The following is a 26,728-nucleotide window of genomic DNA, read 5'->3' as shown; positions in this document are numbered from 1 at the left end:
TTGATGGGAAGATGAAAAATGGGAACTTGATAAGTTCCAACATGGAAAAACTGAAAGGAAAACGGCTAGATGGCAAGGGAAACGAGACCCAGAAAGATTCACCTCATCAAAAAGGCCACCCTACAGGTGCAGTGAGGATCCCAGCCCCTGTGGTTACAGGAGGATGTGAGAGGTATTCTGGATGTGTGGGGTGTCCTGGGACCTAATTTTAGCTACAGGTCTGCCCTGTGGGTGGTGGCAGCAGTGGGATCTCCTAGCCCAGGGAGGAGTCGTCCCCATTTCCAGCAGGCTCCATTTGGTCAAGAAGTGGCTGGGGATGGCTGTAGTTCCCCGACAAGCCACTGGGTGGCACCTGAGCTAACAGGGAAGTAAGTCCCTCACGAGGGTACTTCGTTCCCTCTCTTCCTCTTTTTCCTTTTAACCAAACAAAAACTTCATCAGCTTCTTTCCCTTTATTTTCCGGCTCCGTAGTCAGCGTGTTAGTGACCCCCAGAGCCAGCGTGAGTGGAGATCCCTGAGCCCCTGGCCTAGGGAATAGAGATTTTATCCAGGCTTTTGTGCCCCTCCCCCAGGCTTCCTTCAGTTTCCCGCAGGAGGTCAGAAGGAAGAGGTGAGAACTGTTGCTCCTGTACTACTGAGGAAGAAACCAGAAACTGGCAGAGGTGGTGGCCTGACCAGGGTCACATGCCATGTGGGGTAAGGGAACCAGCATTCCCCAGGAGCTTGGGTTCCTAGGTCCTGTGGCTGCTTCTCCAGAGGCCCCGACAGGTCCGCGCAGAAGAGAAGGGTGTGCAGGCACTCACGTGGCGGGAGAAGTAGTAAAAGCTCAGCATCATGACAAAGATCATCACCGTCATGGAGCATTTAGAAGGCACCAGGGGCAGCCTGTAGGGCCGAGAATAATTCAGCTGAAGGGCACCGTGCTGCCCTCTGACAAGGGAGTTTTATTCCCTCTAATCTGGCTGTGCTGTTTCCTGTCACCCAGAAACTTTTCTCAGCAGCTTAATCGCCTTCGCATCAAGTCCAGATGCCCACTGGGCAGTAAAGCTTTCTGAAATCATTGGGTTTTTGTCTTAACAGCCAACCAACTCCTGGCTCCTCCCGGCTGCACTTGGAATCCACATCAGGCCTTCGGGGATGCTCCCCAGATGTTGAATAAACACTGCATCACCTGACTGATCACAGAGGTAGCTGCAACCATCTAGGAATCTGGAGACGGGAGAGACTAACATCTCAGTGATGGGATGAGGGCACAGTTCCACCATGCTTTTGTATAACTGTCAGCCATATTTTTGTGTGGAGCTGTACATCATTTCCATTACTGTACAGTATTCTATTATATGAATATACCACGATTTATATATCTGTTCATTGTGGATGTCATTTGGGTCATTCTCATTTGTTTTGGATGTTTGTAGGTGTGTGTGGCTATTATAAACAGTGCAACTGTGGACATTCTTGTACATGTATCCTGGGACATATATATGTGCATTCGTTTCTCTAAGGTGTACACGTAGCTGTGGAATTGCTGGGTCATAGGTCTATTTTCAACTGTACTAATTAACTCCAAATTGTTTTCTAAAATGGTTGTACCAGTTTATACTCCCACCAGGAATGTATGCAGTACCATTATTATACATGATGTGATCAGACTTCTTAATTTTCGCCAAACTGGTAGGGATGTGATGGTCTTTCACAGTGGTCTTAATTTGCATGACCTCGGTTACCTGAATGCCTTTCATTTATTAGTGCCCATTTAGATTTCTTCTTTTGTGAAACGCTCTTCAAGTCTTCTACCCACCTTCTGTTAGGTAATCTTTTTTTTTTTTTTAAACTTACTTAAAAGTCTAGTCAAGTCACTGAATCATACAATTCTAAAACTTTAGAGCTAGAAGGGACCTTGAAGAACTTTTAGTCTGATACCCTCTTCAAGAGATGAAAACTGAGACTCAGGAAAAGCGGCCTGCCTGAGGCCCCACAGAGAGGCACTGCGGCAGGGTTAGGAATCCAGGTCTCCTAGTTTGCATGCAACAGCGTTCCTTCCTCCTCCTGTTTCTGCTGTCTGTTCTGCCAGCCGGTAAGTGCAGCTATCTTCCATCTGGCTGCTCCTCTTTTCACCTCAGCCCAGCCGGCTCTTTATCCCATCCTCTAAACCATGCTGCTCGCCAGGCCTCGCTCTCTTTGACTCAGGAGAGGCCAGCGTGGCCAGATTAGCACTAAAATCTGCTGCAGTCTCCTACAGAAACACACACTCACTTCTCCGGCTTGAATATCCCACGTCACGTGCCTCTGGAAGGATGAGACCATGGGGCTTTGGCCTGTTGTATTCCCTGCCTCTAGAAGAAAGGGGCCGAAAACACAGACCAGGACGGGAAAGTGGTCACCCTTACCTGTCAGTGCCATTGAGCCCAGGGCTGGAAAGTACCTGCATCTTCTCTAAGGCCACCATCGGAAAGCTGTTGGGACAGATAATAGCACACTCAGGCCCCATCGGGTACAAGAGACTGGTGCCCAGCCAGACACTGAGGTGACCCAGGTCTTCAACTCCTCAAGAAGGGGAAGGATGTGTCCTGGGATCACAGCCAACCAGTGGCCCGTCTGTGAGAAACCACAAACCCTGATTCCCATACAAGCCGTGGATGAGCCCTAGAGACAGACGGCCAGCTCAGTGCAGACCCATGACCTTGAAACGGGGCCTGGGGGGTGGGAGGAAGGAGACTATGCAGATCCCCAAACAGGCTTCATCTTACTCGTGTTCCTGGAAGCGTCTGCGGTCGTATTCATCAAAGATGGGGCGCCAGGCGTAGATGTTGATGACGGCCACAGCCCCTGCGATGAGCAGCATGAGTGTCAGCTTGACCATGTGGCTGACCTGCACCAGCATGATGGTGGCGATGAGGGACAGCACAGCGACATAGTTGTAATACTTGGGGTTCTCCACGCAGCCGTCCTCTATCTGCACCCCTGAGGTGCTGTTGGTAGGTCCCATGTAGTACTGGAGACAGCTAAGCTGGAGGCCAGGACCGTAGGGGAGAGCGCGGGGTGCAAGGGGACAGCAGACACTGGTCAGAGAAGGCGGGGCTGTGGCACCTGCCACTTCCCACGGCTCCCTCAGAAACACCGAGAAAGAAGAAAAATTTACCAGGGGACAGTAATACAGAAGTCAGTTAATTCCTGCTAAGAGCTTTACCATCATCTCCTCTGAGGATCATGAACATTCTCTGAGTATTTTAGTGCTGCCACCATCATAGGGAAAATTCGGAGAGGCCGCCCTTGCCCAAAGTGGTGCAATTAGCAAGCAGCAAAGCCAGAACCAGGAGTCCCGCGCGTTAGGTTTCAAACCCAACGTGCACTTGCCCACAGCACTCTGTTGCTTCCGGAGGGGCCGTGAGCCAGCCAGGCGGCCCCACATGGCTTCACTGCAATGGCAGCCAGACTCCACTCAGACCCTTCATTTCTGGAGTCTGGTCGCTGGTCCCACTACTGGGCAGATGTGGTCAATGGAAAGTGCATCCATAAACCGAATCAAACCTACTTTTCTTCATTTTCACCCACTGGCGCTTGTCTGGCTTTGGGGAGGCTCTCAGCATGTGAGTCTAGCACGTGGAAAGTTTCACACCTCCCTAGTTTTTCTCCCCTCCACAGGACTTCCAGATGTCCTGCCAGTGTCCGTGACCCTGTCAAACAGTGGCCCCCAGACCTCGGCACCAGGCTCCAGGGGGGTGTCCTGACACGCAAGGGGCCCAAGCCTTTTCTTCCCTGCCCTGTGGCCACCAGGAACCCCTGGGCGTGTCAGGTTCTGGAGCTCCTAACTCCATTCCTGTTGGACTTTGGATCAATTGGCCCTAGGGCTTCTCAGGTATACTACTACCAGAATAAGTCTCCATGTTGACTTTTCTCCCATGCTTCAATTGTTAAAGATAATAAAGCAAATAATATAACATTATATTTGCAAAAAGCAGGACTCTAAGAGAGTGTACCTAGTACAGTGCTACCAACATTGGAGGGAGCTGGGAGGCCTGACCAGAGAGCACCGGTGACAGCTCCAAGTGCCCAGTGCTCAGGAACTGGCTGGTGGCTTCCCTCTGCCATCCCTCCTCCCCAAGAAAGCCTCTGCTGCCCCCTCACGGGACCCGCATGAACTGAGGGCAGCAGAGCAGAGGATTTCGTCTACCGCTAGCCATCTGGGCGCAGTGAAACTGCTGTCCCAGTGACCCACCTCTGGAAGGTGCGGCCTTGTTCAAATGGATGAAGGCCAAACAGGAGCGCTCCTCTGGTGGAGCCGGTTTACCTCCCTCGTCCTGATGGACGCCTGATGCTAGCCCCACTGTAGGGAATACTTAAGATACACAGAAAGCCTAGGAGCACTGGGGCCCCTGAACAGTGAGACACGGAGAGAGAAAACACAGGACGGGGATTTAGAACTGCTTCAATTCTCCACTCTGTTACTTACTGGCGCTGTGTGACCTAAAACAAGGGATTTAACCTCTCTGAGCATCATACTTTCACATGAAACTACAGATGATACCAACCTCTCGGGATTGGTATAGAGATTAAATGAGACAACGTATGTAAACCACCCAGAAAGGAGCTGGTGGCTGGCGCTGGGCTCCTGGACCCGGGGAGAGTGAGGAACTGGGCAAGACAAGGCAGTTTCAGAGACATCCTGGGGAGAAGACCCCGCCGTTTGGCCAGGATGATCGTTTAGGAACCTAAGTGCCACTCCAAACCTGTGTCTACTGGGGGTGGGGAAATGGGCTGGCAACTGCTCATGCAGGCTAATCCAGAAGCCTCCTCTGAGAGTGGGCGTCCCTTCAACAGGACAGCAGGGGCTCACCATGTCCACGACGTTCGCCATGACCAGAATGAAGATGGCCAGCATGGCCCAGGTGTTCCTGGCCCAGCGCGTCCGGTCGATCCAAGTCGAGAACGCCACGATCTTCTTAGGAAAGGCCTAGAAGGATGGAATTCCCAGGGCCTCGTGTCTTGACAGCCTTCCCCCCTGTAAACATGACTGCTAACCACTCTGCTTGCCCCCATACTTCCCAGGAACCTGGAAGGTAGTGCCGCGTGTGTGCGTCAACCAAAGCCTGGCTGCGGCAGAACTGAGAAGGCGCGCGGATCCCGGCTCTGTCTGTCAGTCCTGCTCGATGTGCAGGTGACACACCATGGCTGCCGGATATCAGAGCCCTTCCCAGAGCTGCTCGGCGACCGGCCTGAGCCTGTGGGCAGCACCACCAGCAGCAGTCCACTCACTGTCTCTGGGCGGCAAAGCCACGTTAGGGGAGAATTTTCAGGGCCGGCCGTCTTTGCCTGGCTACTCCTGCTTTCCCTGGGTCAGTGTACCTAAATCCCCCAAGTTACTCACAAGCCACCTGCCAGATTAATTTTCCTAAAATGCTGCTTTTCCCTTTTTTTTTTTCTGATCAAAAACTCTGCCTGGCACCCAGTGCTTATAGGAGAAAGTCTCGATCCCTGTGTGTGCCTTTCAGGGTCCTTCACAACTGGAGCTATTCCACCTTCTAGCTGGGCCTCCACTGCTTTTCTACACAGGTTCCCATTTACGTAGACTCTGGCTCGCTCACCCACGCGCGCCCCGCGGCCTGGCCCAAAGTGGGTGCAGGGCCGATGATGAAGAAGTGTGTAATGAATGCATGGATAAGTGCCTGAGCCACCCCAGCGGAAGTCCTCTACTTGTCAGGATCTGACAGGACACAACTCCATCAATACCCACTTTCACAGGGAGTGATGCTCACTTCCAGACGGCTCTGAGCCAAAAGGAAAAGTGCTTCTTACCCGAGGAAAGATGGCAGCCAGCGAGCAGACGGTCAGGAGCAGGAGCAGGACCTCGCCAACCACAAAGGTCACGTAGTTTGTCATCAGCCTGTAAGAGAGAGGAAACAACTCGGGAGAGGACCAGAGGGAGCAGTGGGCTGGGTCAGGGGCCGGAGAGGAAAGGAAGGGAGGCAGAGGGCAGGCCCCCTAAGCAAGGCACAAGCCTCTACCCGAAAAGTTCCACGTGATGCCAGGGAGGTGCTGCCGGCTGTGTGCAGGGCCTGGGGACGTGGGACCCTCCCCAGCTGTAACTGTTCTTTGGGACATTTCTTAAAGAAGGACAGACTCACAGATGCCCTGGGCAGAGCCCAGTAAAACCTGGGAAGGGATTCCTAGGAACAAGCATTCTGCCGTGTCACAATGATGAAAGGGGAGAGCGCAGGACAGAGCCGCTTATTGCCGAGGGCTGCTGAGGGTTACAGCGTTCACCGCTGTATCCCTAGACCTTAGCCCCAGGCACAAAGTAGGCAGCAACTATTTGTGAAGTGAATGAATGAATTTGGTCCTCACAACAATTCTGAGTTAGTGAGGGCAGGTTTTATTATCTTCAGATCATCATCATCATCATCTTTCACTTTACAGATGAGTAAACTGATGCTCCAGGAACCTTTAGTGATGTGCCCAAGGTCATAGAAGAAATAAGCGAGCAAGCCGAGTCCAGAACCTAGGACCTTGTGACAAGTCCAAGGCTCTTTAAGTTCCCTAAACTGTGATCAGAAGAGGGCTCCACACCCCCTCCTTTCTGGCGGGGAATCCCTGAGCTGGAGGGAGAGGCTGATCGGCCACGGGGAGAAACGGAGGGAGGGAGGGAGGGGGCAGCTGTCCTTCAGCTGGGCTTCAGCAGATGGGGCAAGGATTCCAGAACACTCTGCCTTGCCCCAGAGGACCTGCTGCTGCGAGAGAGACCAGTCTGCACCCAGAGCCTGAAATCTGTCTTTTATAACAAGAGCCAAGAAAGGGAGCCGACGGGCCGTGGTGACCGAGATTGAGGAGCGATCCCATCCTGTCCCCTTGTCCCAGAGCCACTCAGACCCATCCAGCCAAGGTCTCCATCCCCCCGGACCCTTCCTCCCTCAGCTTTCTCAACCCTGGTGTGACCCCCACTTTGACGCTAGTGCTATTCTAGGACCCAGGAGCAGAGAGAAGGAAGGGGGTCCAGGGCGCAGTCCCAGCATTCCCGGGGGCTGCTCCGGGGGATGGGGGGCAATGAACAGAGCCTGCGCCCCTGCGTCAGGCTCCAGCTGAGGCCCACACCCCGCAGGCCTCTGGCCTCGGAAGCGCGTCACCTTCCGCCCTCCCCTGGCTGTCAGGGCCTGCCCTGCCCCTCGCTCACCAGGGGTCGATGAGAATCTCAACCAGGGCCGTACAGAGCAGGACGACGCAGGAGCAGCTGAAGGCGGCCCCGCTCTGCTTCTCCTTCTCCACCGAGTAGCGGGTTTCCATCTTGCGGTCCATGAACCGCATGGACAGGAGGAAGGTGTTTCTCTTCTTCACTCTGCAGTGCAAACAAGCCCTGTGAGACGCAAACGTCACATCTGTCTCTGCCTGCCAGGAAGGGGCCGTATTCAAGATGACTGACTTCCTGGACCCCCCCGCTGGGGCCAGACAAGGCACGTGCCACGGGCAAGGGGCCAGCTGCCTGAGGGGCCACTTACACCTGGGCGGACTCCCGCTCCAGCAGGGCCTCGCTGAGCAGCTGGTTGAGCTCGTGCTCGTCCTCGGAGGCGTCCACCACGCGATCGGCCAGGTCCTGAAGCCGCAGCCTCCGGCGAGGGTTGGGGAATGAGGGCTTGTCAGCCTGCAAGGCAGTGTGGCAGAGTTGGGGGGCAGGTGGGATGGAGGGGGGAGAAGTTGGGGAAAGACAGGGTGGTGTTGGGGGAAGGGGAACTAAAGGGATCACACGAGCACCAGCCCCTTGACTCTCAAGATCATTTCTCGGGAAAAGTCTTCCCAGTGCTCTCGCGTGGCTCCGTCCCGCTTGGGTGTGGACCCAAAGCCACAGTCCTTCCTGGCTGCCCCGGGACTCCAGGTCCCAGGCCCTGTGGCCCCTAACAGAAGCTCTGCAGTGATCGCCCACTAATGGCAGCGTGGGGAGCAGCCACCGGGGGCCCGAGAGGGAGACCTGGAATTTGAGATTGCTGCTGGGTCAGCGCGGTCTTGGCACCTCCTGCTACAAGGATGGGGGTGTCACACAGCCATACCCTTCGGCATCCTTGGGGATGTAAAAGACCCCCAACCCTACGCTTAAGGGCGCTCTTAAAGGAGCTCAGATCTGGCTCATTTGGGGGAGGAAGACCTGAGGGGGAAAGCTATGGAGAGAAAATAACATCCTTATTGCTAGTGGGGTGGTAGGACTGGGGTACCCCCTACCATTTTTATTCCTGGTCACAAAGGAAAAGCCTCCGCTCCAAACACATGAATCCAGACTATGATTACACAGCCATCAGCCCAATTGGGATGGGCTGATTAGAGCTGTCTGAATGGGTCTAAGAGTGTATCTGGAAGCCAGAATCAAGATACCCCGGGCTTAAGCTCAGGCGTGCTGCTGGTTGAGTCTGACCCCGTATAATCCATGTCCCCCCAGCCCCAGTTTTCTTCTCTGTAGCATGATGTGGATGTTCTCTTCCGGCACCAGAACCTCCATCCCTGAAGCATATCGGGAACAGTGCGACACTGGCTAATTGTGAGGACAGAAAGAAATCACAGGCTGCTAAGCCTCTGGTCCTTCTTGTTAGTGAGTTACACTGAGTCTGTATTAACACTTTCGATCAAGAAACTCACAATAGGGAAAAGTTACTGAGTGCTGTGGTGCTCAAGGAAAACCCAGTTTATCTTCAGCCCTCTCCCCTCTTGTCTTCCAGCACCTGATCTACAGGCACGGGGCGCTTCTGTCTCCCCTGCAGCGAGACTAGCGGTGTGGCCGACCAGCTCGCGGCAGCCTCCGCGAGGCCGAGACCCGTCTCAGCACTGGCCTCTTGTCGGTGGATATACTCAGGAAGCTCTTTAGTAATGGACGGATCCTGGACGCTCTCCCAAGGTGCACCCCATCCTCAGGGGGCCAGCCTGTTCATTCCTCTGGAAACCCCTCATCTGTGCACAGGACTTGTGGGGTTTGGACTTAGCCAGAGAGGTGAGCCCAGCCCTTTAGTGTCACTTCTGAAACAGCCCTGGATCCTAGAGAAATTTCCGTGGGTGTCCTCACTGCCCTCAGAGCTCTAGGATTCTGGGACATGGGAGCCAGACAAGGCCTCGGAGGTGAGCACCTCTTCTGACCTCAGCCACCTCCACCCCATGTAACTGACGAGGAGACAGTGAGGCCAGGGGGCGGGGCGGTGACCAGCCCAAGTTACAGCCACCAAAGACAGAGGCCAGACTAGGAGCCAGGCCACCCCGGGCCTCGCCCCGCACGTACCTGGGCATCGGGCTCCTCGGGCCCCTCGGACGTGGAGCCGCTGGTGTGGATGCTCCCGTTGGGCTCCTTGGTCTCAATGAGCGCAGGGGTGCCGGGCTTCGAGGAAGGTGGCGCTCCGTTCGGCAGAGCCTGCAGCAGAAGGGAGTGGCCATCAGGAGCCCCCAGGCACTGCCAGATGCCCACCCGGCGTGGGGTTGGTCTACTCTCAGTCTGGAATCTTCCCACAGGAGTTCAGAGGCCTTGTGACCTTAGACATCTCACTATTCAGTTCCTTCTCTAGACCATCAATTTTAAAACGCTGTAATTTTCTAGTATCCATTTCTAGTATTAAAACTTTTCTAAGCAGAGAAAGACCCTATTGTTCCAACTCCTATTTTTCAAACAGTAACTCAGTGACACAGTGATTCACAGAGATCTTTTCTGGGGTCGAGCCCTGCCAAATGCCTTCCAAAAGTCTGAATAAATTCCATAAACCAATTTCCCCAATGATTATTTAATTTACTCCGTCAAGGAAAAATACTACTCTATACAGGGAAACAGTTCATTCATTCATTTACCAAGCATTTACTGGGTACCTACCGTGTGACAGGAACTGTTGTAACTCCTGGGGACACAGAACGTCCTAACCTCAGAGCCCACCTTCTAGTGAGGACGGGCGGACATCAGCGAAGTAAAGAAGTAAATGATTACAGGAGGTCAGAGAGCAGCGCTCTGGAGGGGTGGAGTAGGCAAGGGACAGAGGCATTGCTGGGGAGTGTGACTGTAAGGGGGGCGGGGGAGGTGTCACCGTGAAGATGGCATTTCCGTGAAGACCCGGAGCACACCACGCGGCTCTCAGGCACGGGTTCCAGCAGGCGGAAGCCCGGGGCGGGCTGGAGGCCCGGGGTGTCTGAGCAGCAGCCAGGAGGGCGGCACTGCCCGCGCCCAGCGAATGAAAGGGGTGGGGCGGTGAGGACCTGCTGGATGGGGTTCCTGACCTCAGGGGACTTTGGCTCTTCCTCTGAGTGAGATGGGGACCAAAGGAGGGTGTTGAGCGGGTGGGGCGGGGGGTGGGTGTGGGTGTGTGTGACATGATTTCACCTAACATCCCAGCAGGATCACTCCGGCTGCTGTGTGGAGACAGAGGGGGGCGGAGCAGGGCGACAGATTGGGAGACCACTGCGCTGACCCAGGCATGAGGTGGCTCGGACAGGACGGCGGCTGCCAGGGTGTGAGGAGAGCGGGGCTAGAGCTACAGCTTGCAGGAAGGGGCTCATGGATTGTAGAGGGGGGTCAGGATGTCTCCAAAGGTTTGGGGCTGAGTAGTTAAAAGAACGGAGTTGCCACTGATTGAGACGGGGATGACTGAGGAAGAGCGGGCTTTAGGGTGGAGAGAAGATCAGGAGCTCAGCTTTGGACCTGTCATATACACAGATGGAGATGCACACGTGGCTGTAAGTTTAGTGCAGCGATGCCGGCTGGGGCTGAGATCTCAATCTGGGAGCTGTCGGAGATGGCATTTAAAACAACTGAATGAGACTAACAGCAAGGTTAGTGTAGATGGGAGATGTCTTTTTAACACTTTGGAAAGGGTCCACTGTGACAATTCTCCTCACACTCTCCTCCTTATCACTTTGTTCAACTAAACCACGGGGAGAGGCTTCTGCAGATGGAATGGTATTTGCTCCTATGAGGCCCAGAGAAGCCACCGTCACCACTTTCCCTACTGCTTCCCATCATCACTCACACATCATTCACGCGTTATCTCTGCGCTTGACTACTTCTGACTGACTGCTGAGCAGGTTTGGTGATTTGCTGACATGGCCTTCTCGGCACACATCTTGAGTTGGAGACATCTTAAACAATTATTGAGCTAATCACATGGGCTCATGATAATGGTGTTAAGTTGTTCACTTAACGCACACTGGGGGCTGACAGTTGCTGCAGCGCCTTGTAGGAAGACAACTGGTATAATCTACAGCAGCTCAACTTCTAAGTTCCCCGAGACAGATGTATCACAGTGCTGGGCACGAAGCGGATGCTTGATACGTAGCTGATGAACAACATATGACAGAAGGCTCAGCTCTCTAATAAACAAGAAGCGTCTACAAACCAGAGGTGGAAAAAGTCCTCAGAGGTGAGATATGAATATGCAATTCACAGAAGAAAATCACCAGGCTGACAACCATGTTAAAAGTGTCCAGGGGCTTCCCTGGTGGCGCAGTGGCTGAGAATCTGCCTGCCAATGCAGGGGACACGGGTTCGAGCCCTGGTCTGGGAAGATCCCACATGCCGTGGAGCAACTGAGCCCATGCGCCACAACTACTGAGCCTGCGCGTCTGGAGCCTGTGCTCCGCAACAAGAGAGGCCACGACAGTAAGAGGCCCGCGCACCGCGATGAAGAATGGCCCCCGCTCGCCGCAACTAGAGAAAGCCCTCGCACAGAAACGAAGACCCAACACAGCCAAAAATAAATAATAAATAAATAATAAAATTAAAAAAAAAAAAGTGTCCAGTCTTACTAATAACTGAAGAAATGCGATTAAAACAATAAGATACCCTGGGTTCATCTTCCCAATGAACGAAGAAAAAAAGTGAGGAAAGAGCCAGCAAAGGCACGGGGAGGGCGGCAGGAGGTGAGTAGCAGGCACATTGGTTAAACTTTCAATGTACAGAACCTTTAATCCAGCTTTTCCACTTCGCAACATCTATGTTTTTTAGGTAGGGGCACTAAGAAACAGTTAAAACTCAACTTTACAACACACTGAAAACCTGGATTGCCCCAAAACGTCAGGAAAATTGGTTTTGAAGGGAACAGAGCCCATGTTTCCATGAGAAATGGGCCGCCTCATTTGTCTGATGGAGGATTTACGAAGAAGTCTATCTCCCGTTCACTGGAAGCTGTCGCCTGGGCTCCTGTCCTGTGTGGCAGCACCCAGACCACGGGGCCCAACGGCCCACAGCCCGGACCCCACCGCTACTCACCCAGAGCCTCTGTGCTAGTGTTTTAAGCTACATGTCCACGAACTCACTTTTCTCTAATTGGAAATCTGAATAATGACTCCTGCACACCAGCTTCATAAAGACACTGCTGCCAGGGTCCCGTCCGTAACCCTCCCAGGGATGTCAGGTGCCAAGAACAACTCCTGAGTCAAATGACGCACCATGCAAGGGTTGATTAAATGAGAAAATGCAAGATTAGAACGAACAGGAATGAGTGTGGTTGTCACAAAGATACATTTGACTGCTGCCCTGTGACTTCAAGGTGGTCCCCAGTACAACCAAATTTGTGCGTAATTTTTTAAAGGAACAGCATTTTAAAATGTACTAAAAACGTTTTTTGCCAGAAATTGTAAATGTTCCGTCACTTCACAAAGGCAGCTGACTTCTCAAATTGTTGTCAATTACCATCTTGCAGAATAGCTTAGAAGATGCATTGTTCATTTGTTCCAGTGAATATATTGAAGTTGTGCATGTAGCACTCTTTTTTTAAAAAATAAACTTATTTATTTATTTTTGGCTGCGTTGGGTCTTCATTGCTGTGCATGGGCTTTCTCTAGTTGCAGTGAGCGGGGGCTACTCCTCGCTGTGCTGCATGGGCTTCTCTTGTTGCAGAGCACGGGCTCTAGGCGCACAGACTTCAGTAGTTGTGGCCCGCGGGCTCAGTAGTTGTGGCTCTCGGGCTTAGTTGCTCCGTGGCATGTGGGATCTTCCCGGACCAGGGCTCAAACCCATGTCCCCTGCACTGGCGGGCGGATTCTTAACCACTGCGCCACCAGGGAAGTCCCCTAGCACTCCTAAAATATGAAGACTCAATAATTTTGTGACAAGGTCAAGTCTCATTTCATGGGGCTCCACTTTCCACCATGACATTTCCTAATTTTCTGCAGGACAGCTTCCTACTTTTCTGAGTTCTTTAGAGCATTTACTGTAGCTCAGCCTTCACACTGGGCACGAAATATTTACCTCGTACTACCCTTTGCTCTAACACTCAGCAGCTAGCGGGACCTCTCATAGTCCTGCCAACTCTTCTACAATCTCGCCTCTAATCCCTTCCTTTCCCTCCCCCAGCCCAGGGGGTGGGTGGAGGACTCACCGAGCCACTGAGGCCATTTTGGGCGGCTGTCCTCTTCACCTCTGGCTTGGACGCAATGATGAGGTAGGTTTCGATGCCCTTCTCATCCAGGTAATCACAGCGGCTGCCCCCGTCGCCTGGCTCCACGTCGAACTCGCCTTTCAGGCAGTCCATGGTGCTCTGGGAGATGTGCACGCGCCTGCGTTCCGGCGAGAGGGGCCCTGAGCACAGGCCCCGAGGCAGCCCCCGCCCCACCCCCGGGGACAGAGGCGGAGCGGTGACGGGCAAGTCCTGGCACTAAGTGGCAGTGTAGGCAGCCCGGCACCTCCCCTTCTCTGAGCCTCAATCCATGAGACAGTTTGTCCTCACAGGCTGCTGAGGGTAGCAAATGAGATAAGGAATTGAAGTCTGCTCTGAACACTAAGGTCAGAAGGCCTGGTTGTCATCCACCTGGTGTGATTCTCCGCTGCAACACCTGCTGTCAGGGGGTAATAACCCATTTCTGGGGAGTCACCACTAGGGAGAGAACTGTCACTGCCTCCGAGGGAAGCCCCCTGACCCAGGCGGGGAAGGTTTCACCGTATCCTTGGTCCACCCTGAGGGTGGAGCCTGCCCCACCTGGCTGGCCGAGTCTGTAGAGAACTCAGGAAAGACGTGCAGGTGCCTTAGAGCCTGTTGGGAGACTCTCACTGCTAACACTGCCCTTCGGGGTGACCTGCGCACTGAAGGAGCTCCAGCCCTGACCTCAGAGCCCCGAGGCCCCGCAGTGGGTAAAGGGGGCAGGAGGACAGACTCCTGCAGAGCCCCAGGCAGGAAAGGCCCAGGAGGCAGGCCCTGGAAGAAGAACACTGCTCCTGGGTGGGAAGGGCTGCTTCTTCGAGGCCCCTTGTCCCTCGTTTGGGCCACAGCCCTGAGGGATGGATGGGCCGGTCCCCTCCCCTGGCCCCAGGAAGGAACGCGCGCTCACCCGGGGATGCCGCCGGCCTCCATCTTGTTGGCCACGGTGACATCGGTGGACCACACGTCATACTGCCAGCGCTTCTGGCCCAGGACACCCCCCAGTACGGTGCCCGTGTGCACCCCGACTCGCATGTCCACCCCAGTCTTCGTCTTCTCCCGTACATACCTGCCAGGTACACACAGAAAGGAGGAGGGGTCAGGCCTGCCCACAGCCAGGTGGTCAGCCCCCTCCCCAGCCCCCCAGCGGGAGGAATTCTGCACAGCCTCCCTCCCCTCCAGGCTGCAGGGCCTACAGAATGCCCCCATTGCTTTCTGCCCACATCTGAGTCACCCACAGCTGGGGCTACAGCAGGCAGTGGCCAAGGCGAGATTCAGCAACCAGAGGCCAGTGTGATTCTGGGTGCGGATGGAGGCGCAGGAAACAGCAGAGACCCTCTGCCCCTGAGGGACCTCCAACTGTTCTCTTCCAACCATCCGTTTACTCATTTGTGCAGCTGACCTTCACTGAGCGCCTACTATGTGCCAGGCCCTGCACTACGTGCTGTGTGTGCAGAGGGGAAGAGCTCCTTGCTTGAGATCTCCAGGAAGAGACAAACACGAATTTCAGCACTTTGCCCAACAGTGATGGGAGTAGAGGTAAGAGTCTCTAAATCCTGAACTATGGCCCCTGGGGAAAGGTAGCATCTGCTTCTTTCCAGCCAATCCTAGAGGGGGCTTTAACCTGGAAGACAGTAAAAATGCAAAACCACCCCCTTGGAGATGGTGGCGAAGCACACGCCCAATTCCTGGACTCAGCAAGGGGCTTGGGGCAGCTGGTACCACCCAGGGCCCACCAGAGGCCTTGAGTCGATGGCAGGGAGCACCCCCCCGCACCCCCCCCCCCAGGGATCTCCAAGCCCACAGGCGCAGTGACAGCAGTGGGGAAGAGCCGGGGAGGCAGAGTTCACCACCCTAGAGGCTCACAGTGGTGCAGGCAGGAGCCTTGGCCGGAGCTCAGAAGCCAGGGTTCCAGTCCCATCTCTGTTGCCCAAACATCTCGTGACCTCAGCAGTCCCTTCACTGCTGTACTCGGGCTTCCTGATCCAAGAGATGGGCATGGAGATCTCTGAACCTATCTGTCCTGGGGGGTCATGATGAGAAAACACGGAGAGAAGAGATGGGGTGGGGGGGACACTTGGGAGGAAAAGAAAGCAAATGGAAGGTGGCAGAATTTCATGATGACTGCACCTTCCAGCAGAAAAAACTAGTGTGGACTAAAGCTAGAAAAGCATCCCTTGGAGGCTGCAGTTTCCCTCAGCTGTGAGGAAGGTAAGCCTAGCCCGACTTCCCAGAGCCTGGGACTGACCATGCCGCACCCACCTTATCCCCTGACGAGCCCGGCTCAGGGGCCTCGGGATGCACAGGGCCCACCAAGACAGAGCAGCGCGGAAGGCGTGCTGGTGCCAGAGCCAGGAGCCACGCTCCCCCCACTTACGAGATGGCCTCCACCATGGCGAGCCCCATGAGGATGGAGCAGACGGCGTGGTCCTCGCGGTAGTCAGGGAGCCCACAGATGCAGTAGTAACAGTCGCCCAGAATCTTAATCCGCAGCTGGTGGTATTTCTGAAAGGGCAGGTCCTGAGTCCCTCCTCGGCAAGGAGGGGAGAGGGGCAAAGAAAGCAGAGGACGGATGGGTGGGCGGAAGTCCTGGGAGCCGGAGGAGGAGGGGCAGGCCCAGGTCATGAGGATGGCGCCCCCCACCCCTCCCCGGAAAGCTGGGCGAGGGTCAGGGTACTTACGGCCGCCAGCTTGTCGAAGCGGGCAAAGAGCTCGTTGAGGAGCTTCACGAGCTCTTGGGCGCTGCAGGCTGAAGACAGCTGGGTGAAGCCCACGATGTCGGCAAAGAGAATGCTGCGGAGGGGGGAGGCAGGCCCCGGTGGTGAGGACCCGGACGGCACGCTGGGCTCCTCGCTGCCCACCGCCAGCTCCCGCCCCAGCCCTCAGGCGGCCAGGTCCCTGCTCGAGCCCCGAAGCGGTGAGACCCTGGCACGTCCAGGGCACACTCAGGGCTCCGGCGTTTAGCTTATCTCGCGGGTGGCGTCTGTACAATGACAGGCCTGGACCACGGGACCCATCTCGGCCCCAACATCTGGCAGCAAGGCGGCCCCCGCGGGGGCTGAGGCTCACACTGTGGGGTGGCCGTGTTTCCGGGGCCCAGGAAGACTCTCGAACCCCGCAGTGCTCAGCCGACCCCCCCAAAGCCTCCGTCCTGCGCTCGGAGCCCAGGCCTGCAGCCGGCGCACCTGACGTTCTCGTGGCGGTACATGTACATGGTGTTGAACTGCTGCTGGTCCTTCTGGCTCTCGTCCTTCTTCATGTCCTTCAGCATCTCGTCTGCCACGTGCTTGGGCAGGATGGAAAGCATAAGGTTCTCCTGTGGGGGAGGAGAGAGTGAGTGGGGAGGGCAGGGGCAGGCGCGGACACTCTGGGAAGAAACGCCCTTATCCTGGTGACAGGTGTCAGCCAGGAGCCAGGTGACCCTCCGCAGAGACGGTGCAGTGCACGCCCCTCACTGCGAAGCAGCCGGAGGCCCAGGACCGGCCGCTTCCTGCCCTGAGCAGGCTCAGCATCGCGACCTGAGCACCTTCAGAGCACGGACAGAGCTCAGACACCCGTGAAGAACCCCAGGCTTGGCTCTGTGCCTCCAAGGCATCCCCAGTACCACAGGAAGGGTGACAGCGCCTACGTGTGCCCTTGAGGGCAGGGCTTCTGTGTGACCCACCCCACCTTGCACAGGGCTATCACTCAAGAATGCGGATTCAATGTGACGTGCCAGGTACCACGCTAGGTGCCAGGCTACGAAGACGAGTGAGTCCCTCCCTCCGAGGGCTGCGGGTCTCGTGGGGGACACGCTAATGCACCCATCACAGGGCGGTGAGATCTGCGCTAAGACGAGCAACGGAGGGCAGAGCACTGAGAAAGAAGGAAGGAAGGAAGGACGTGGGGGGCCGTCAAGGAGGCCTGCCTAGGAGCGAGGCTTGAGGACTGAGAACACCCTGTCAGAGCAGCCGCGGGGCCGGCAGGTGTGGGCGGAGGCGGAAACAGCACGCGGCGCGGCCGGAGAGCGCGGCTGGGTCAGGGCCAGCAGGCCGCCACCTGGGGCCTCACCCGGCTGCTGCCCGGTTCACAAATCAAGTCGTGCCGGCCCCCAGCCCCGCTCACCCATTTACACATTGTCTGCGGCCGTCCTCTCGGCGGAACAGCAGAGTTGGGTGGTTGTGACAGAGACCGTATGGCCCACAAAGCCGAAAAAACGTACTACCTGGCCCTATTCAGAAAGCGCCTGCCGACCCCTGGCTCGGACGCCGGAAGGGCCTCTCGAGCCGGGCCGGGCATCAGAAGTCCTTCCCGAGGGCTGGGGAAGCGATGGGCCCAGGCAGAGGGCGTGGGGCAGAGACGGAAGCAGGGAGGCCAGTTAGGAGACCCCGCCGTTCTCCAGGCAGAGCCGGGCCCGAATGAGGGCGGCCGGCTGGGCAGGACGGGCGGCCTAAGACCCCGGGCCAGCAGGATCCGCGACTTGGTGCCGCCTGCACCTGGGGTGATGGGCCATGGCCTGGGCGTCCGGGTGGGAGGTGCCAGTCTCTGAAATACGGGCAAAAGGAGGAGGGAGAGGTGGGGAGGTAAGATGGGAGTCTGGTCTAGGAGGTGCCTTGGAGGCTCCCCGTGCAGGGACGCCCTGCAGGCAGATGCTCGGTGACTAGCGGGCTGAGCCTGCAGCTCAGAAGCCGCGGGTTAGACCGAGCGCAGGAACAGGAGAGAGGAGACACGTGGCGGCGGGGGTGCTGGAGGCTGGGTCAGAGGAGGGGGAAACGCAGGCAGCGGCAACTGGTCGGGAAGGAACCGCCCCGTGCCCCCGGGAGGGGAGGGAGGTGACGGTGGTGCCCGCTGGAGGACGGTGGGAGAGGCTGGAGGGAGAACCTCAGGTGCAGGTCTGCAGGATGGAAACGGTAAGGGAGCAAGAGAACTGCACTAATGGCGAGGAGGCGACTAAACTGAGGCCCGCGGGATGAGGCAGCAGGAAGTGAGGTCAGCCTGGGAGAAGTGTGGGTGCAGAAAGAGGCAGAGAGGGCTGGGGGAACAAGAGACGTGGCTGGAGGGCGCAGCCTTTGACCCCGGGGTGGAGCAGTTCCGGGGGACCAGGCCAGTGCTGCAGGGTCAGCCGCTGAAAGGGGAGGAGGGGACGGGCGGGGCGCGCGGATCCGGGAGCGCTGTGTGCAGTTACCTGGGGCCAGGAGCTACCTGGGGCAGGAGGGGTGGCCAGAAAACCAAGACCCGCGTCCTCAGCACCTGGGGTCTGACCAGGGGTCAGGGGCCACAGTGAAACTCCGGCTGCAGGTCCCAGGCCTCGGCAGCGATGCCAGCCCCGTGGTACAGGAGCGGGGACACACCTCTGCCACGGGCCTGGACGGGGGGGGAGGGCCCTGCCCGCTCCTGCTCTGTGCCGTGTTCAGTGGGCCCTGAGGGCAGAAAACCCCGCTCTACCTGCCTTTCAGACGCACCTGATCTGGGGTAGGAGCCTGAGGTGTAGAGGTCGACTCCTCTCCTCCGGTGGGCGCAGCCAAGAGGCCCCCAAGAGTCTGGTGTCATACCTGGGCCTCTGTCCCCACTGAGCCAGAGGGCTGGGGCCTCAGCTCCCCTGGAGAAGATGCCTCAGCTGTAGGCGGCCCCTCCCTCCTCCTCCCAGGAAGGCCTGCAGGCCAGGAGCCCCCCACCTGCTCGCCATCACACAGGGAGGCAGGTCCCTGTGCCCTATCTCTGTTCTCACAGGGAAAATCAATCCTCCTCCTTGCGGTGAAACCACCGTAACAAGGTGAGCCCGCTCTGGTCAGCATGCCTGGCACTGGCTCTAGCCTGAAGCACGGACAGTGGTTATTCCTATTACCCTCCCATTTCCACAGCAATGTCTCTTCCACTGTTAAGAACCCACCATTACCCACCAATGGCACCATTACAGCTCAGGAATGAGAAGCCAAAATAACCCCAGTGCGCCCTGCCTGGCTCCACCTGAGCCCAGGAAGCAGCACCCGAGCCTCCCGGGGCCCAGCAGCCCAAGCCAGAGCAGGTGGCAAAGCTGCTGCCATGGCAAAGCTCTCAGCTTGGGAAGAAGATGAGCCTCCAGGAGGATTTTCAAGAAAAGCCAGAGACACGAGGCCCTGCCTGCTCTCGAGGGTGGCCTGTGGAGAGAGCTGCTGGGGTCCTGAGCGGGAGAAGGAGCCGGGGCTGGGGGGCAGCAGTGAGGGCTGGGGCAGGAATCCCAGGGGTCCCAGCCCGCCCCATGTGTGGCCCTGCCCGTGCCAGGCTGGCAGGGACAGGGTCCGACCGCCTGGCTCAGACCCGAGCCCTGCCACTTGCTGCGCGATGCCAGGTCATCATTAAACTTCCCCGTGCCCTGGTGTCCTCGCCCGTAAAACAGAAGGGCTGAGCGACTCATTACCATAAAGCACTTAAAACGATGTCTGCACGTGGCAAGTGCTCCATATACTTTAGCTGTTCTTGTGTCACTTGGTGTGAAGTGTCACTGAGGCACTGAGACAGAAGGTGTCTCAGAAAGACAAGGTCTAAACTTCCCCTGGGGCTTCCAAGCTGGCCATAGATTTATCGATGAAGAGCTCCAGCGGGATGTCAGGGTCAGCAGGAAATCTTTTGGTCCCTCGGCCAGGCCCTGTGAGCCTGTCTGATCCAGACAGGATGATAAGGGGACACCAAGAAGGATCCTGCCTTCCACGCGCATCTCAGCCTTTCTCCCCTCAACGTGCATGCGGGATACAGGCCAACGCAGGAAAGAGGCAGACATGTGAGGGGCGTGGGCAGGGCCTGCCAGGCTGGGAAGAGCAGAGGGGGGCCACGGGACACCGAGGATCAGGAAAGTCACAGCGCGGTGCGGCCTGCCTCAGCAGCCACCCCCGACACAGGCAGGCCTTTCCCACGCCCCCCTCAGGCTCTTCCACAGAACTCTGTCCTCCCAGAAAAGCCACTCTGGGCTCCCTGGGAACCTTGGGGACATCAGAATGCAATCCAACCCTGTGAAGTGCCCGTGGCCCAATTTCCCTGGAAACAAGCCAGGCCTCCCCGGAGGCGACACGCACTGCCCTATCCTAGCATGACCTGGGCTCCAGTACTGTCAACCAGGGCAGGATAAAGGCAGCAGCGGAGGCACAAAGGAGGGCAGCCCTGACGCCCAAAACCCAGGTGCCTTGGAGGTCCACAGAGCAAGGAGGCTGTGAGCTTATCTCTGGGGGTGCCACGTGGGGAATTTTCACTTTTTGCATCACGTGATTCTGTAACTTTTTGCAAGAGAAGAGATGAGTTCTGGGACTTCCCTGGTGGTCCAGTGGTTAAGACTCTGCACTCCCAATGCAGGGGGCCCGAGTGATCGCTGGTCAGGGAACTAGATCCCATATGCATGCCACAACTAAGGAGCCTGGGTGCCGCAACTAAGGAGCTGGCGAGCTGCAACTAAAAAGCCTGCGTGCCGCAACTAAGACCTGGCGCAGCCAAATAAATAAATAAATGCTTTTTAAAAAAAAGAGAATGGACGAGTTCTGAAAGCAGATAACCCTTAAATGTCAAATTTTCAAATATCAAGAAAGCAGCTGTGGTTGTAAATGAAGGCTACCAATTGACCCGTGTGGTGTACGGCAACCCTATGGTCAACCTCAAAAGGTTAGCAGGCAGAGTCCACCTTAAGTCACTCTGATAAGACGAGTCTTAAATAAGAAGTAGGTGTACACAGAAAAAAGAACAATTTGTCAGATGAGAAAAAATGCAACAGGCAGCTGCCACGGGACTGGACAGGAAAGAACATTCTAGTAGGTGGAGGGCAGGGGTAAGAAAGTGGCCGAGTGGGCAGCGAAGGAGGGGCCGGGCCCACGTCGCAACCCCAGGACTTCTGTGACAGCCAGGCTCTGCTCCCCTCCCCCTGCCACCTTCCACGTCTGAACTTCACACCCGTGGATGGCTCCCCACCCGCGTGCTTCTCCGCGGCACCGAGGCCTCCTCCCTGTGACACCCACCTGCCTTCCTGGCCCCAGCTCCCCCCTGATCTCCTCGGTGGCCCCTCCTGGGTAGACAAGCTGGACTATTTGCTTTTCTCTGCTCTGGCATCACTCTCTCTGGAACGCCCCCTCCTCACCCACCTGCCACCTCTCCAGAGCCCCCGGCCCCTGCCCAGGTGTGCTCACCCCCTTCCTTACCTACACCCACTTTATACCAGTGTCTCTACTGATGCTGACCTTGCTTGCCCTTACATTTCAGAGATTCTAAACCCATTCCTGGATCCTGGCCTCTTTTAAGAGTGTATGATGCTAATGATGGATCTTCTAGAAAAATCCTCACACACATATAGAGGACCCTTGACATCCATTCTCAGCATCCAGGCTGAAGACCCCAACACCTCCCTCATCCGTGTCCTTGGAGAAGGAAGGAGGCTGGGATCCAAGTGCACTTGCCTGGTGGGTCCCACAGAGGGCACAGGGGTGGAGAGGACAGGAGCCACCCAGGGCATCCTCGGGGCCCAGAGCTGGGGGATGTGTCTTGGTCTCCCCAGCAGAGAGGCAGAGCCTGCTCTCCCTAAAATAGCAGTTGCTATATGTTTTGGGAGTCATAAGAATGTTCTAAGCCTCTGACCCATTAATGGTGCTTCTGGGAATTTATCCAACAGAAATAATCCAAAAGAAGTAAGAAGATTTATGTGTAAGAACTTTAATGCAGCATCACTTACACTTGTGGAAAAAAACTATAAGCAGCCCAAATGCCCAGAAAATGGCTAATTAGATTGTGACATATCCTCTGGATGGAAGATTATGCAACCTTAAAAATGATACTAGTGAAAACTGTTACAAGAAAACGATGAGAGAGAAAAGCAAGACATGAAATTGTGTTCTGTGAAGGTGACGCGGGATGCACATGCATCGAAATAATGGCAGAAGGATATATGCAAGAGAGAAAAGGGTAACAGTGTGAGAGATGGAATTAAGAGAAAACTTTACATGTTTTTCAAAATTGCTGTATGGTTGTTATACTGCTGCTGCTTCTTTTTTAAAGTATGTTTTAAACTGGAAATAAACACAAAACTTCCTGTTGCCTCCAGCTGTGACCCTGACCCCAGCTTGTCTGTAACTACCAGTTTTCTTAGAAATGGACCGTCCCTGAAAGGCCAATGAGCTGCCTCCAGACTCCCACATCTGCTTGGTTATAACCTGAGAAAGGAGACTGACGGCCAGGTGCGAAGCAAGCAGGAGACCACGGCCCCCCAGTGAAACGGGAAGGAGGCAGTGGCCCTCTCTTAGGGAGCCGTGCGACAGAACCGGCGCCCTGGGCTGGCTTCTTTCTGCAGTTCTTAGAAGCACAGCAAGTCGCCAGGCAAATGGACACTAATGACCAGTATCAAGATTGTCCCTCTTCCTCCCTAAAACTTTCTCACCTACCCAATATTTTCACAAACACGTCATATTGCCTCCATCTTGCAGGTGCCCAAATCGAGGCGTGGAGGGGTTAGGTGGATTGTCCCGGTTCCTCAGCCGTAGTGGCAGACCCGGAACGTGGACCCAGGGCTCCCTGACCCATGGAACTGGTGGCTTTTTCTCCACCAAAAGATGTACTTTTCACACTCTAACTCTCTCACCTGCACCGGACGTTGTTCTGCTATGAATGTGAAGAAAAAGAAGTGCCCAAATCTTATCTAGTAAGGACCTGACAACACGGCTGCCCTGGGGATGCGCCCACCAGAACATTCTGTGGCCCCGGTCCCTGTGCTGTTGTGCGGGAGGGGGGGTCCTCTGTGGGTGCCTCAGCATTCTGGCCCAGGCTCACCAGACCACATCGGGGCACCGGGGAGAGCGGGCCGGGCCAGGGCAGCTGCTAGGACTCTTCCTGACGGCCAGCAGAGAAGGAGGGGGAGGGTACTGCTGGGGCGGAAGCAGGGGAGGCCTGGGCTCAGTGCTGGGCAGGCCAGGAGACTGCCCTGAGCCCCGCCCCCAAACCTTTCCCCACGGGCCGAGGGGAGGAGGAGAAAGGGGCTGATGCTGAGAGCTCTGCCTCAGTGACTGACAGTGGGCTCTGGATGTGACCAACGGTGAGGGCCCTGAGATGCTGGGTCACCCCAAAGCTGCAAGAGAAGCCAACTGAGGCAGCTCCAGAGGGGCTCACCTAGACGGGGGTGCCACCAGGTCTCCCCTATGGTCCAGTGAGCTGCCACTGGACTGACCGCAAAGGGCCCAGAGGTGCGTGGTTCCTGTGCGAAGCTTGGCATCACTTGACACTGCTACTGGAGGAGCAGAAACTTCTGATGAGTCCCTGGACGTCTAGGCGCTGGGAGGTCCCCTGGTACAGCTGAGCCCATCCCACGGGACCAGGGCCTCATGACCCCAAGTCTGGCCTGCAGAGGGGAAGCCTCAGCATCACCTGGGGCTCACACAGCAAGGCCCAAGGATCCTCAGGTCACTGGGGACCACACTGAAGTTTGCAAGCACCACTTTATGAGCATTTGAGGATGTGAAGGAAAGGAAACTAAGGGGAAAGGCACAGTCATGGTCCTGTAGTGGGGAGGAGCTGATCGGTACACCCAGAGAAAGATCCTGCTGCCAAGGTCACTGCTGGAGACCCCCGCCTCCAAGGCCATGTCCGAGCAGCAGGCAAAAACCTCAACCAGGACTTGTGGATTAGAAAGAAGCAGAACGGGGACTTCCCTGGTGGTCCAGTGGTAAAGAATCCTCTTTCCAATGCAGGGGATGCGGGTTCGATCCCTGGTCAGGGAACTAAGATCCCACATGCTGCTGCGGGAGAACTAAACCCACGTGCCACAACTACTGAGCTCACGCACCTCAATGAGAGAGCCTGCATGCCGCAAACTACACAGCCCATGCGCTCTGGACCCCATGCACCACAACTAGAGAGAGAAAACCCACATGCCACAACTAGAGAGAAGCCCGTGCACCACAAAAGATCCCACATGCCTCAATGAAGACCCGACACAGCCAAAAAAAAAAGAAAAAGAAAATAAATAAAATAAAATAAAATAAATATTAAAAAGAAGGAAGATACTAAAAAAAAAAGGAAAGAAAGAAGCAGAACACTTGAAACCCAGAGGATAGGACAGCAGTGTGATTCATGTCAAGGTGGAAATGGCAACACACCTCCAGAAACTTGGACTCATACGGTCAAAGATGCAGAGTTCCAACACTCAACCAGGCTCCCCCAGGAAAGCCAAAAACCACTGATGACCACAGTCCCAAAGAACTGGGAGTAAAGAGAAAGATGTGATCAAAGTTTATCAGGAACTAGTAGAGTGGGCAGGGGGAGGATGTTCAATAATTTGGATAATCTTTTCATTTAGTTTTTCTTCTCCCATAACCCTTTATTTTTTAAATTTGTTTTGTAATATTTTCAAAACTGAATTGAAACTGTCACCCTCCCACCTCTTTAAAACTCCTGGTATTTTGAATTCTAATGCTCAGCATTCATTATCATGTGAATTCTTGTGATCAACTCCAGGCCCCTTCCTATCATCTCTCCTTTATAAAAATGACATGAGCACAGAGGCCGCTGTTTTCAGGACTGCGTCTTTTCAGGCTTGTGGTGCCCTGAAGTTCTGGTATGTGCTTGCTTCACTCTTGGACCATGACTTTAAGTGACACAGTGGAAGTTTGCCAGAAAACTGGACTGTGGGAAAATGACATTTCCTTACCTTGAAGCTACTTTTAAAATCTGATGGTCTGGACCGAAAGAAGGAAAGGAAGTTGGAGGCTGAAGAGACAGATGCGAAGATAATAATGACTAACTCCAAAGCAGACTTTGCTGAAGAGACAAAGCATTTTAAAGATTTAAAAATCTTGTCAGAAGGAAGAGGAGTAGCTTTGGGGGGTAGAGCAAAAAATCACTGAGCTGGGGTCAGGCCGCTAAGGCCCCTGTGACCTGGGGCATACACTTTGCCCCTTCGGCCTTGGTTGCTCATGTGTAAAATGGGTTCTCTCTTAAGTATCTCTTTCTTTGTTCAAAGTGGAAATTTTTCCAGAAGGAACACTTGAGAAGATACAGACCATGTATCTATAAAATGTGTGGATAGCCTGTCACTAGGACAACTGGTTACTATGGACTTTACTCCAGAGCAATCTGGTAAAATGTAGAGGATCAACTTCAGAAGGGGTAAATGTAATAACCTCTACCTGAGTCCCCAAAACCAACTGCAAGAGAATAGAATGGGGGCGGGACACAGTGTATCAACCCTGGGAGAAAAGTCTGGCCATTTGAGATGCTATTAGATTTTAAATGAATTCACAGCATAAAATGATGCCTACACAAGCCCCTTGGCCCTTAACAGAAGCTAAGGTCCAGAAAGAGGAGGTGGTGGTGCTTCTGGGTCTTCCCCCCAACAAAAAAACAGATCTCCTGGGCCTTGGTCTGCGAGTGACCCTGAGGTGAGGGAGCCGGAGTCCGGTCACCTGAGGGTGGGTGGGAATCAGCCCAGAGAAGACGGGGATCTGCGGCCTCACGGAGAATTCAAGTCTGAGGAACGCTGTTGTGCGGAAAAGGAATGAGCTTGCTCTGAAGGCCCCACGAGGGAAGACTGCGGGGAACAGACTGCTGCTTCCCATGGAGGGAGAATTCTCTACAAGTCAAAACAGTGCAAACAAAGAATGTGCTGCCCCAGAGGTGGCGACCTCCCATCCCCAGATACCGCGTGAGAAGGCGGCAGGAGGGGGCAGCCGCGGATAGAACCACCAACAGAGGACAGGGGCTCAGGGGCTCGGGGGCTGAGACCCGGCTCCACACGGAGAAAGAAGGAGGGTGAAGGGCCTCACGCAGCCTCTCCCCAGCCCTCAAGGCTCATCCTAAAAACACACGGCAATGGAAGGCGAGGCCCTGGCCCTCTAGGAAAAGAATCAGACGCGGTCCAGAAAGAGACAGGAAGTTTCTAGTAGGCTTCATGGGTAGAGCAGAAAACTGCCCAGATCCTGGGGAGAAGGGCCCAGGCCCGCCCCAGGCAGGTGAGCAGACCGGGTGGGGCAGGGGGTCCCTGGGAGAAGAGACCACAGGGGCCCGGGGCAGGACGCTCGGCCTCCTGGGCTGGGGTCTCCTCATCTGTAAACGGTTACGTGCCGAGCTGCTCAGGTGAGCCGTGAGCCCGGCCAGGGCACTGTCAGCATGGTCTCGGCCAGGCTCTGGGCAGGGACGGATCAAGCACGCCAGGCCTCGCCTTCCTGCTACCCCAGGACTGAGACAGAGGAGGAGGCCAGCACCACTCCCAGGGGCCCCGAGTTGTTACGGCTGATACTCTGATGAGGCATATTCAGGAGTTAATTACAGCAGGGTGGCCGCCAGGGATTTGGATAAACGAGCTTGGCTGATGAGAAGCTAAGTTTCTACAACATCCTTGTGAAAGGGGCAGAGGTCGGAAGACAGATTTAAGTGGAGAGACCTACAGTGCCCAG

The 26,728-nt window shown here is 55.5% G+C and overlaps 1 protein-coding gene across 2 annotated transcripts in view; it reads right to left on the bottom strand.

The window, feature by feature from the left end:
* Window positions 1-26,728, bottom strand: part of ADCY3 (adenylate cyclase 3) — an 89,753-nt gene that overhangs the window by 5,748 nt on the left and 57,277 nt on the right. Inside the window, exons 4-16 of one of the 2 annotated variants that reach the window (XM_059893489.1) lie at window positions 16,544-16,674; window positions 16,040-16,151; window positions 15,736-15,863; window positions 14,269-14,427; window positions 13,323-13,500; window positions 9,248-9,376; window positions 7,491-7,633; window positions 7,169-7,348; window positions 5,797-5,884; window positions 4,838-4,954; window positions 2,751-3,010; window positions 2,391-2,456; window positions 804-885 (exon numbers count right to left, since the gene is read on the bottom strand). In XM_059893489.1, coding sequence (XP_059749472.1) covers window positions 804-885; window positions 2,391-2,456; window positions 2,751-3,010; window positions 4,838-4,954; window positions 5,797-5,884; window positions 7,169-7,348; window positions 7,491-7,633; window positions 9,248-9,376; window positions 13,323-13,500; window positions 14,269-14,427; window positions 15,736-15,863; window positions 16,040-16,151; window positions 16,544-16,674 — 1,773 coding nt within the window. The remainder of the gene's footprint in view (window positions 1-803; window positions 886-2,390; window positions 2,457-2,750; window positions 3,011-4,837; window positions 4,955-5,796; window positions 5,885-7,168; window positions 7,349-7,490; window positions 7,634-9,247; window positions 9,377-13,322; window positions 13,501-14,268; window positions 14,428-15,735; window positions 15,864-16,039; window positions 16,152-16,543; window positions 16,675-26,728) is intronic. The other variant, XM_059893490.1, reaches the window with a different exon arrangement.

Source organism: Balaenoptera ricei, chromosome 13, assembly GCF_028023285.1.
Source record: "Balaenoptera ricei isolate mBalRic1 chromosome 13, mBalRic1.hap2, whole genome shotgun sequence".
NCBI classification, from domain to species: Eukaryota; Metazoa; Chordata; class Mammalia; order Artiodactyla; family Balaenopteridae; genus Balaenoptera; species Balaenoptera ricei.
This window is presented reverse-complemented; position numbering and strand designations above follow the sequence as displayed.